The sequence below is a fragment of the Centroberyx affinis genome, unplaced genomic scaffold (genome assembly GCF_046629955.1).
Source record: "Centroberyx affinis isolate AG114_WGS23_722 - 3 ecotype Tasmania unplaced genomic scaffold, CSIRO-AGI_Caff_v1 ptg000334l_1, whole genome shotgun sequence".
Classification (NCBI taxonomy): Eukaryota; Metazoa; Chordata; class Actinopteri; order Beryciformes; family Berycidae; genus Centroberyx; species Centroberyx affinis.
The window spans coordinates 288,892-300,891 of record NW_027279009.1 but is presented as its reverse complement, the minus strand read 5'-3'; the positions used below and the strand labels follow the sequence as shown (position 1 = coordinate 300,891).

At 40.5% G+C, this 12,000-nt stretch overlaps 2 protein-coding genes across 2 annotated transcripts; one reads left to right on the top strand and one right to left on the bottom strand.

The window, feature by feature from the left end:
- The first annotated feature begins 726 nt into the window (after nt 1-726).
- On the top strand, nt 727-4,605 carry LOC139641052 (kelch-like protein 33). The gene is made up of 4 exons (XM_071515281.1): nt 727-1,552; nt 1,770-2,718; nt 2,874-3,044; nt 4,086-4,605. The coding sequence occupies exons 1-4, from the start codon at nt 727-729 to the stop codon at nt 4,603-4,605; spliced, it is 2,466 nt and encodes an 821-aa protein (XP_071371382.1).
- A 1,014-nt stretch (nt 4,606-5,619) lies between these two features.
- LOC139641043 (uncharacterized) lies at nt 5,620-8,250 on the bottom strand. Its single transcript, XM_071515272.1, has 4 exons — nt 7,693-8,250; nt 7,230-7,328; nt 6,953-7,093; nt 5,620-6,622 (listed from the first exon to the last, which is right to left on the bottom strand). The coding sequence occupies exons 1-4, from the start codon at nt 8,093-8,095 to the stop codon at nt 6,354-6,356; spliced, it is 912 nt and encodes a 303-aa protein (XP_071371373.1). The 5' UTR covers nt 8,096-8,250; the 3' UTR covers nt 5,620-6,353.
- Nucleotides 8,251-12,000: the final 3,750 nt, after the last annotated feature.

Sequence of the window (12,000 nt, the reverse complement as noted above, 5' to 3'; positions counted from 1 at the left end):
AACGCAACGATTTCACAGCAACACAGACACCTCTATGCCGGCAAGATGTAGTTAGAAGTGACTATGCAGCGTTGTGTGTGTGTTTGCACCTTATTTTCTATAGGGCACGGGATATCCCCGTGACAGGCAGTCTCTGCCAGGAAGAGTAGGGATTGATTGAAGTTCAATGAGTAATCATTGATAGAACCTAACATGTATCAAAAGCATACATCTTAGATTCTCTCTAAATAAACTTTAACCTTTTCCTCTCTGGCTCCTTGACAGTGGTTTATTTTGAAATGTATTATTATTCAGCAATTGTCATTGTAACAATCAGTAAGGTCAATCAATATTAATGGTGTGGTAAATATTCTACCTGGCTCTCAAATAACACTATTATTTTAAGTCAAAAGTTAAAGTTCCTCTCTATTTCCTCTCTTGGCTAATGTTATAATGAAGTACAAGCCAAGATTCCGTGGAAACTGAATCTCTCTGACCCGGTAGCTATGAATAGCTACTTGTTTATATCCAAGGCCAGTCAGAGAAGGTGAGTTTGAGAGAGAAAGGTTTCAAGGGTGAGGAACAAAGAGTTGAGGAAACAGGAAATGTAAATACAAGAAAGAGTAACAAATTGATCATGCTGACAGGATGTGTTAAGTTTTGTTGGATGTCATCAGAAATTGTCTAGACTACAGAAAGACTGACACAGATAGTAATACGAAGAGAAAGTCGAGTCTAACAGCTGCCATGGAGTTTACAAGGCGTTACCTACCAATGGAATGGGAAGAGCGATGGAGGAGAGAGAAGGAGAGGAGGAGGAGGGTGATTGAAGAGGGAGGAGAAGGGATTGAACAGGACAACCGTGAGCTGAGGAGAATCGTGGCCTACAACGACACCAGAATGGGGCTGGTGAGTGGGAGGGGTGAGCGAGAGGGGTTAGAGGTCAAGATGAGTAGTCAGGAGGGACGTGGGGAGGGTAAGACAGAGGAGGCATTTGGGGATAAGAATGAAGGACTTGATTATAAGGTTCACACATGCAGCAGCCAAACCCATCCTAAAGAGATATTCAAGGCCTTGAAGGAGTTCAGGGATTCGTCTCTCCTGACCGACCTGACTCTGAGCACTGAGGATGGGAGGAGCTTCTATGTACACTCCCCTGTCCTGGCTGCTGTCAGCTCCCTTATCCAGGAGAGACTGAGGGGGAAAAGTGCAGAAAGAAAAGATGATGAAATGGACATGGAAGTTCATAGGTGGTCCATGTTTCTGCATCCTGAGGTGGGTCATGCAGGGCTACAAGCAGTTCTGGAGTTTGCCTACACTGGATCCATATTAGCTCTGAACAGAGACACCGTGGGCAAGATAAAGGCTGCAGCTCAAACACTCGGGGTCCATAGGGTGCTGGATCTCTGTGCCAAGGAGGAGAGGACGATTGAGGGTAGAAATCATAAGAAGGAAGAGAAGAAGATCTCTGCTGCAGAACAGATGAAGATCACTCTTCAGTCCGTCAGGCAGCTGTGGACAGAGGGAGAGGGATGTGATGTGATTTTGGATGTGGATGGGGCATCACTTCATGGTTAGTAAGCGTTGTGTCTAAGGACAAATAATAATTATAAATAACATTTACAGGTAGCTTTTTTTTCATTTAAAGGTGGTCAAAGCTTTGTTTGTTCCAATTATCTTACATTGATTGCTATCACAAAAAATCAACAGTTACTACACATGTAATGAGCTATCCACTGTTTTATGAAATTTTACTGTTTTTTAAAAACTATTTTCTTGTCTATTTCCAGTCCACAGAGTTATTCTGGCAGCAAGCAGCGACTACTTCCGGGGCATGTTCACCTGTGGGATGAGGGAATCCCATCAGCCCCGTGTGGCCCTCCCCTTCCTGTTGGCTTCTGAGTTAGCGCCTCTGATTGGCTGCTCCTACAGCGGGGCCCTTCCCCTCAGCTGGGAGTGTGTCTTCGAGATCACCTGCACTGCCCTCCAGCTCCAGTTCCAGACCGCCCTCTCACTTTGCCTTGACTTCATGCGACGGGAAATGGACGCAAGCTCCTGCCTGGATGTGGCGTCTTTCGCTGAGGCCTATGGGATGTCAGAGCTCCTCGAGGAAGCCAACGACTTTGTCCTGAGGAACTTCTGGCAGGTGTCGGCCACGGCTAAGTTTCAGGACCTACCGGCTGAGAAGCTGATAGACTTCCTCCGCTGTGATGGCCTGTGTGTGCCCACAGAGTTGGCTGTATTTCGAGCTGTGGTCTCCTGGGTGGAGGCTGATCCCGAGGAGAGGCTCAGCCAGGCCGGCTTGTTGATGACCGGAGTCCGATTTCCCCTAATGACCTTTCGAGAGTTCAGGGAAGTCAGGGCCATCAATCTGCGCATGGAGTGCAGCGGAAACAAAGAGGTGGAACTCTATGGCTCGGCACTGAAGGAATTTGGTTTCAGCCTCCCAAAGACCCAAGACCTGTGTCGGGTCAGACGGCCCAAAGATGCCCTGGTTCTGGTTGGGGGAGACCAGCTGAACCCAGACATAGGCCAGCGCATACCAAGCAGGGAACTGTGGTTTGCTAACTCCCTACGCAGTGGCACAGGGTTGGTGAAGGCGATGGAGTGGCGGAGGCTGGGGGAGATGCCAGAAAAGCCGAAGTTCAGGCACGGGGTCGGGGTAATGGAAGGGAGACTGTTTGTAGTTGGAGGATGTGACTTCTACACCAAGGAGGACACTATGAAGTCTGCCTACAGGTAAAAAAAGAGCCAGTCAGTGTGTAAATAAATGATCTGATTTTCGGCCTCTGATGACGCGGATCTCTTTACATCTGTCACACAGATGCACACATGCAGTCTTGCTTTTTCTGTCCTCTCTCTCTCACACACACGATCACACACACACATGCTAGATTTGACCCTATGCAGGACAGCTGGAAGAGGCTGGCTGACATGCAGGAGTTTAGAAGTAACTTCCCGGTGGTGGTACGAGCGGAGCGCCTTTACGCCATTGGAGGAGACAAGGAGCTCAATACCAACGTAGACACTGTGGAGGTCTACAACACTGACTCTGACTCCTGGAGGTGAGATGGAAAATGACAAGAAAGGTGGAATGTGATAGTTGACATTACATCCTGACCTCAGACATAAGAGTGAGAAGAACTAATGGAAACTAATTAGGTAAATGTAAGTAACAATATTGGAATGTAAGGATAGTGAAGACCTAATACAGAAATGGTGAAGATTTAATTCAAGTCTTTTCCACAGCTCATCATGTTATGTCTCTAGACATAAATGTCTGCTGGGTGCAGTTTCATATTCAGCATTTGTCCGTTTTGGAGATTTTTTACTTTCTGAATTCTGTTTCCTGACACAATTATATTTTAATTATTTTAACATAATGTTACAGAGGAAAAGTTAAGTCTTGTGAGATTATATTAGATGCTCTTTGGAGATATTGACAGTATAAGATAACAGTTGAGAATTCCCTTCAAAGAGACATCACATAGAGGGAAAGTCATTTTCAGTGGGCAACAATCTCAGTAAAGTCACCACTATTCTTTATGAGTGACATTTGTATTTGAGTAGGGCTTCTCTTTGAAAACATCTCAGTAAAATGTAACCACACTGACATCTAGTGGAACTAATGCTTTGTAACAGTTGGTGCCTGCTCCCCAATTAGCCACCATGTTGGTAAATATAAAACACCAGACAGTGCCATACGTTGAGCCACTGCTGATTCATGTTTTGTTTCCTAGAAAGTTGCTATTTCTATATAGCTTACTTCAGTCTGATGCAAGAGTCATATAATGTTTAAAGGGGCAATGAGTAATATTTTTACTGCCCCACGGCACAAAATTACCATATCTGCGGGGCTTTGAAAGGGTTGTTGATCAATACCAATGACTCAGCAATTACTCTGCCAGATCCTGAGATTTCTGTCTTTCAAACTGCACATAATATAATAAACACCCACGGATATTAGACCACAGTAGTGCCTCTTTAAAAAGTGCATAAACTCTATTTCACAAATAAATAAGCTAGGTAAACTCGGAGCTAGGAGTTTAGCTAGGTGACCCCTCCACTGCATTCCTGTTTCTCACCTCTTGTTTTATTCATTTCAGCTATGTCCAACCCCTGGATCAGGCTCTGAGTGGCCAGGCTGTCACAGTCGTAGACGGAGAGATCTTCGTCTCAGGAGGGTTCAACTGTAAGTATGAGTGTCTGGTTTCCATGTTCCTGTACCATCCGGAGAGAGGAACCACCTACCTGGCAGACATGACCCAAGACCGGGCCCAACACTGCATGGAGGCCCTGCGTGGCCACCTTTACGTCGCAGGTGGAGTGTGTAACCTGAGGAAGTTTTACACTGACCAACAAGCCTGTGAGGTATATGATCCGGCCGCCGACTCCTGGAGCGCTTTCACATCGCTGCCTGTGCCACATGTTGGTGCAGCCTCAGTCGTCCTGGAGGAGAAGATCTATATCCTGGGAGGATACTGCCAGGAGGACTACAGTGAGTCTGGACTGGTCCATCGCTATGATCCCAGCACTCAGCGGTGGGAGAACATGGGCAAAATGCCTGGGGCTATCACTGACATACGGGCCTGTCTGCTCAGTTTGCCCCAGCATCTCAGACAATGACTGACCGGTCCGTCCAAATAGTGGCTTCCAGGTGAAACACTATGGCCATTATTTATATAGCCGTTTATCAAAGTCTCAAAGGGCTTTACATACCATCATATACCATACTACATCATACTACACATATATACACATCTGTGAGAGGAAACCCTTACCCTATAATAACCTTATAATGATAATGATAGAGGGAAGAGTACTGAAATATCAATTTCTGCTCCTTCAGTTAAAATTTAGTCAGAGTGAAAGCACACAAATGGAAAATTACTCAAGTAAAAGTAAGTGTAGCCCACTAAATAAAATAATATAGTACTTTTTGACTGAAATTCATGAGGTTTTGTGCATGTTTAAAAACTGTCTTGCCAGAAATTGACAGCTTACATTTTAGCAAAATCCTTTGAAATAATATGATGGATCATTAGCAAAATGGGTTTAGGTTTGAGTTCTGCAGCTTATATCAACAAGTATCAACTATCAATTAGTCCAGAACGTCTTTTAAATGCCAGATCTGTTTGTTTTCACTACTCTTATGTTGAAGAATACTCAAGTAAGAGCAGGACTGAATATATCACCTATAAAAAGATGTGCAAAGAAAGTTTCTGACTTAAGAATACACAGAAATGTTTTTCTTTTTTTTACTCAGGCAGTATCCACAGTAGTTAGCTCCCAGTTACTTGCTACATCTGCTGTTAACTATATTAATATTATATTGCAAAATGTGGAGTATATGAATCTCTACATGTCTCTCCTGTTCTGACCTTATTGATGTGTGACAAAATATTAGTGCCACCCAACATATATGAATTAGATCTACATGTAAATATACCACATGGACTTCAGGTGTGTATGTATTCAAAACACTTGAGACAGCTGTCTACATAGCAATTGTTCATACATTGTTACATCTTCAAATTCAAATTAAGTTCCACCTGTTTATGAGAAAAATCCTCTGTTGTGGATCTATGATTGGGTGATCAAACAAACAAAATCAGTCAATTCTACTTTGAATAGTCTTTTATTGAATCAATACCTCCACCAGAGTGATTATCATGTAATTAAGTTACTAACAAAAAGCAGCATCCACTACAATAGAAGAGAGAATAACAATGGTAACAATGGTATATTTTACATACTATCTGAAATGAAAATTATAATAGCAAGTTACTGTCACTGTTATTTCTAACTGCACTTTAATTTCTAACTGATGCTATAAAAAAACGTATTAATGTAAAAATATGGTAGAGTCTAGTCTTCACAACTTTTTCCTGTAGATATATCTTGTTTTGTCATACTTGTAAATTAGACAATAAAAAAAAAATACTCAGTCATGTTTCAGATAAGCTTTATCTCATCATCTGGGTTAGGCAAGTGGACTAGACACACTGTCGCAGCAGTGTTTAGATTTTTTACCCTTATTTATCCAGACATAGAAACACATTCTTATTTTCAGTAATTTATAGTCCAACCGCGGTCTTATAGCCACTAAATTGGAATTAAGCGAATTGGCATTAAATAATGCAGTGATGAGAATTGGAAGTACTGTTTTGTTTTTTGTTTTTTTAAAAAGCTGTCATAAGTTAAAAAGATATTGTACCTTGATAGTAGCTTTTAATAAATGAATCAATCTGAGGATAATACACACTGGAGGCTGTCACTTCACAATTTAAACTGCTAAAGAAATTGCCAAAAGGAAAAAATATATCTTTATATCTTGTCATAAAAGCAGATTCAATAATCTTGATTCCAACCATCTACAATATCGGGAAGATGAGGAACCCACTGAAGACACTGGTATGTACTTTGCCACCTTGCCACAGGATGACGCTGATGCATTCTCCGACATTCAGGTTGAGAATCACAGTATTGCTGGTGGTGTCACTGGCATCCGGCCCCTTGAATTCCCAGGTGCTGACTTGGTAATGGCCATTCTTTGCCAAGATGGCACCCGAGGTGTGGGTGTTGTAGCCAAAAGTCATGAACGTAAAGTGGTAAACCCCTTTCACTGGAACGGTGAAGATGCCTGTCAAAAGAGGAAAGCACATACAATGTTTCAGTCTTTTACATTCCTCAAGAAAACAACTTGATGAATTAAGGTTACAAGACTGAAATGTTGAATGAGTTCTCTTATCTTTCTCCCCAGTCCTCTCAGATTGGTAAAGGATCTCCCAGGTAAAGTAGCTTTTGAATCATTAGTTAGTTAGTGGATTGCATCTCCTCCTGCCTAATTTGAGAATATTTTTAGATATTGTCTAGTATTATCTCACTAACCTAAAGCACACACACAAACACATACACTCACACACACACACACACTTCTGTCAAGGCTGCACACTAAGTGTGTATAACGTACCTGTTGTACTGTCGTAAGCACTGCCGATGTTTGTGAACACTTTATTGAAGATCAGAGTCTTGCTGACACCAGAAGGACTGGGTCCAGTGAACACACCAGGAGCTTCTATTATCGTTGCAGAGAACGCCACTTTAGGATTGACTGGGGAAAAAAAGAAGAAATAATTTCATTCATTTTAGCAGTCTGGCATGGCTAAAGCTTTAGATATAGAAACTTAATCTAACATAGGCAACATCAAAGATTAAACATGGAGTCTGGATATTTATTCTGTTGTTACCTTCTTTGTTAATCCTGTCCACCTCTGTTTTTTGCCTCTCTTGTTCATTTCCTTGGGTCTGCAGTTTCCTCTCTGCTGACCTCAGTTTTTGCGTGATTCCTATCAACATAGGACATCATTTTTTTAAATGCTTTTTGCCACATCATTCAACAGTTAACAACAACAACATCAACAACAACAACAACACAGAAACCAGTCTAATAAATCAGGTTACATCTTCACTTGTGCTATAATCTCTCCCCCTCCACATTTAAAATGACTCAATCTGATAGATATTTTACATTTTTCTCGTATTCCATTGCAGATTATAATATTCAAGTTATAAACTGTTCACATTTGAGAAAACCTGCTGGAGTATAAAAAGAGATGGATATCTCAATGGGACTCACCTGGTTAAATAAAGGAGAAAAAAAATATCAAGAATGATAATTTGATAATGATAATCAACTTTAATAAGCTTTACCTGCATTCTCATTCTTGAGTCTTCCAATGTCAGCTTTCTGTTTCTCCACCTCAGTCTTCTGCTCTCGCAGCTGTCTTTCAAGTTTGCTGAATTTAGTCTCTAAATCTTCTAGTGCATGAATCCTCCTCTCCAGTTCCCTTTTTGTAGATTCAAATTTTACTTGGCTTTCATTTAGCCTTTTCTCTGCTCCTTCAGTCCTTTCCACCAGATTCAGTTGCGTAGCTTTGATGGTTGTCTGGACTTCATTGAGACCTACAATGTTTTTGTAGTTCACACAAGCAGTTGGCCTCTTCCTTTGAGCTGAGGGTGAATTTGGCACAGGGTCACTGCACGTCCGTCTGTACTTTATTGCGGAAGATGCAAATCCAAAGAAAGCAAGTAGCAGAACAATTTTCTTCATCATTTTCAGAGGTGCAGTAGGTTCTCTCTGAAATGTTTGTCTGCAAAATTGTTGTCGCTGTGTAATTGGCTATAAGCCAATGATTCCAGTGCAGTGATCTTAAGATGCAGCTCCTTTTATCTCAAGCTGATTCCTGCAACAGAGCAGGAACTTTCTTATATAATGTTCTGGGGTGAAGCCCTATCACTCTAAACCAGGAAACCTTCCTTTAGGTTGTCATTCCACTTGCTACTTCACTTGGCATGTAGAATGAGGAACTGTTCTCAGTAATCCAATGAAATTTAAACACACCACATAGTCTGATGGAGTAGAGATCTTCAAAATAAGAGTACATAAACACAAAACACTGTCACTTAGCCTCTTGTCCAAGTGAAATACATACAATTACTCCATTTCATCTTGCCTCCAACCAATTTCTCTCCCTGGTAATAATAGTTGATATTTGTTTTTTCAGCTAAATCTACATCCCTCCGGTTTGCAGCATTTTGCATTTGTGCTTTTGTTTGTGAAGGCCTGATTTAGAAACATGAGGTGAAAGCCAACAAGTTATTATATACCTCTTTATCACACTGTCCACATTTTGTTGGCCAATCAGGTATGTGTGTCGAAGATTGAGGATCTGTTTCAAGAGAAATACATGCTGAATGAAGACAATGCGTCGTCTAGTAGCTATAATGCAGCTTTACAGTTGCATTTACTGTGCATTTGCAGTTTGTTTAGGTGCATTTGGACGTGGGTCCTAATAGAGCATGTTTTCAGTGACGCCATGGGCACACACACACACACACACGCACACACAGAAGAAACAACATTCTTATAAAAATAATGATAATGTGATTGTCTTGCTGAATTCACACAGTAAACATCTATCTATATCGATCTATCTAACAAGACTGACTTTCTGTCTGTCAGGCTTTGTCATTCTGAAGACAGCAGATTAGGGGTAACTGAGTACGATGCCTATGCCAACTACAAAAAAACATTTTACACTCATGTACGTTACTGTCAGTCAATGTGTCAGAAGCTCTATCCATTTGAGAATGAAAAATGTCAAAAATTCCATGTTTGGAATTAAGGATAATCACCACTATTCAGATATACAGTAATACAGAAGAAAGAAACAATTAAAAAGTGTTTTTTCTGTACTTTGAGGAATATTCAATGAGCGGTATGCTTTGTGTATCTACTGTGGGAAGAGGAAGAAGCCACTGAAAACTGTGTGATTCTTGGCCATGGAAACGTTCAGTGGCAGAATCACTGTGCTACAGGTGCTGTCGCTGCCACCGGCTCCCTTGAATCAACAGATTCTGACCAAAAGATGCTTATTCTTCACCAGGATCGCACCTGCGTTGTGGGAGCTGTAGCCACACCTTGTGAAGGTGAATAGCCTTCGGAGAAGCGGTATAGACTCCTTAGACTGGAGCACTAAAGATACCTGCAGTAAAGAGCGACTGTAATGATAGAAATGTTAAACATACAGTGAAATGGTGAGGAATGTCTTGTAATTTCTTCTGCAGCAGCTAGAAGAAATTAGCAGCTGTAGGTCTATGTTATACATGTGAGACAGAAACTGAAACAGAAACATGTACAGAAAATATGCCTGAATGTTTCCATGTGAGGATAATCATACTCACACGTGACAACAAACTTGTCTGTCATCTGCTATGGGGAAATCCCATTATGTGCTACAGCTAGAGCCTGTCTCACGAAACAAGATTCATGGGTTAGTGACTTGTCAGTTTTATGAAGGTGGCTCACACGCTCATAGCTGGATTGGAAAAACCTGGATTAATGGGGTGATTTATTTATTTATTTATTTATTTTTGAGCAATTCTTTCAGAAATTCAGCAGCATGGTCAACAGCAACAAATAATTTATCAAAGAAACTGCAAACGGAAAATAAACAAAACAAAGAGGAAAAAATGGGGGTAAACCTATATTCATACGCATAAATACATACACACACGTAACATGCATACATATATACAGATATACACACCCACATGTACACACATACATACAGTACATATACATACATATTTCTATATAGATATATATACGTATATGGAGTGAGTTGATACCTTCATCAGACCGGTTAGCCGGATTTTTTGAAGTCAGAGCTACTCTGATTATGTGGAAGTCGCTTCGTGAGAGAGGTATTAGGAAGTTTGCATGATATATTTATTTTTATCATTTGCCTTGCACATGCAGCACTGTGTAGCTGTGTGTAGTGTTTTGTGCTGGTGGCGAAAGCTTGGCAGAAGATATTTAAGCTATTCTCTGGTGGTTGAGAGAACTAGCACATTCACTTGTAATGCAGTTTAGTGTAAATCATGTATTTTAAGAAATACTGACTAATTATATATTAGACAGCCACACTTGGTTATCAGTCAGTGAACCAGTGCATAAACATTGTATTTTGAAACAATAATGAGAAAAATAAGAAAGAGAATAATAATAATCAGCAATCTAAGAATGAGGAACAACAGATGGGGAAACAGTTGTAGGCTTCAACTAGAAACAAGGATATATGAAGATGCTTGTCACTGAACATGGGTTGATGATGGTATGACAAGCATGCCAAACTCGTGTAATGATACCTTTATTGCATTTTTCACAACTCAACCTGTCACTCACATAATCAGTGAGCCTGCCATGAACCAGGAAGACACTGAACACTCTAAAAACCCTGTGGGACTCACACCTCAGCCATGCTCTGCAAGAATTTATGATGTCAGTACAACAATTTGATTTATAGTTTTAAAGATTCCAGAAAGTCCAAAGAGTTGTAAATTTCAACTGATATGAATTTCAACCAAATCTACTCTACAAAGGATGTGTCATTTTTAACACGTGTGTGTCTTCTTTGGGACAACGCACATTTTAACACGTGTTATCATTAATATATCTTGTGTGTGTTGTCCCAACATGGAGTGTTGACATCAGGGCCGTGCACAGACATTTTGGGGGGGAGGTGCTCAAGCGAAAAAAAAAGGGCATCCCTCTCATAATTATTTATAAAAAATAAAGTTATATACAGTAGCACATCTTTTACTTAATTACATATTTATTTCAATACCCATACACTCATGCAGATGTTTAATACTCAACAGATTTCTACAAAATTACTGTATCAATTCACACAGAGACGATGGTCTTTAGCATTCACTATTTCTACCTGACTATTTCAGCATGACTCTGCTCTGGACTCTGACCTTTCTTCTTCATCTGTGATAGGTTCTGTATCAGGTGGCAATACATCTCCCTCATCCTCCTTACTGCTAGATGGCCTGATCCAGGATAGAAGAGAGCTGCTACCCTGGGCTGCCTGCTGTAGCTCCCTTTCTTTCTGTTTTCTTAGCCTGTCCTTTTTTGGCATTATGCTGCAATTGGTAAATTAGCAAAATCAATGTTGTGCATGATAATTAAGGGTTAATCTCCCAAAAATAGACCAACACAATATGACGTTATTTGGGTAAGACTGATTGGTGGCAGAGTCGATGCATTATAACAGTAAGCCTCACCAGACTGTAACTGTCAGTGGCCCAACTTCAAGTACCCTACCACATAGCTACTTTTTCTGCAGACAAATTTTAATGGGCTATTTGTCATTTGGCAATGTTTTAATAATATTTAAGGTAAATACATGATATAGATTACTGCAAGTGTTGTAATGTAGACCTAACTTATATAAGGTTAGTACAAAATACTGATATTAAGCTAAAGTAGCTTCATGCCTGATTTAGAATCGCCAAACCACTTTGTGTAGTTAAAATAAATTGTGGGCCTATAATAAGATTTCAATAAAATTAGATGAACAGTTAAACTTTCAAATCTGAGCTTGTAAAGGCCCTGGACTATTGTATTGAAATGACAATAAGTTGGCTTGCCTATAACTACCAGTACAT

Excerpts from the sequence above, each read along its gene's own strand:
- LOC139641052 (XM_071515281.1), top strand. The coding sequence starts at position 727 with ATGGAGTTTACAAGGCGTTACCTACCAATGGAATGGGAAGAGCGATGG. Across the intron at positions 1,553-1,769 it reads GGATGGGGCATCACTTCATG|TCCACAGAGTTATTCTGGCA; the intron begins GTTAGTAAGCGT and ends GTCTATTTCCAG. Across the intron at positions 3,045-4,085 it reads ACTGACTCTGACTCCTGGAG|CTATGTCCAACCCCTGGATC; the intron begins GTGAGATGGAAA and ends TATTCATTTCAG.
- LOC139641043 (XM_071515272.1), bottom strand. The coding sequence starts at position 8,095 with ATGATGAAGAAAATTGTTCTGCTACTTGCTTTCTTTGGATTTGCATCT. Across the intron at positions 7,329-7,692 it reads ACTCAAGAATGAGAATGCAG|GAATCACGCAAAAACTGAGG; the intron begins GTAAAGCTTATT and ends CTATGTTGATAG. Across the intron at positions 7,094-7,229 it reads GGACAGGATTAACAAAGAAG|TCAATCCTAAAGTGGCGTTC; the intron begins GTAACAACAGAA and ends TTTTTTCCCCAG.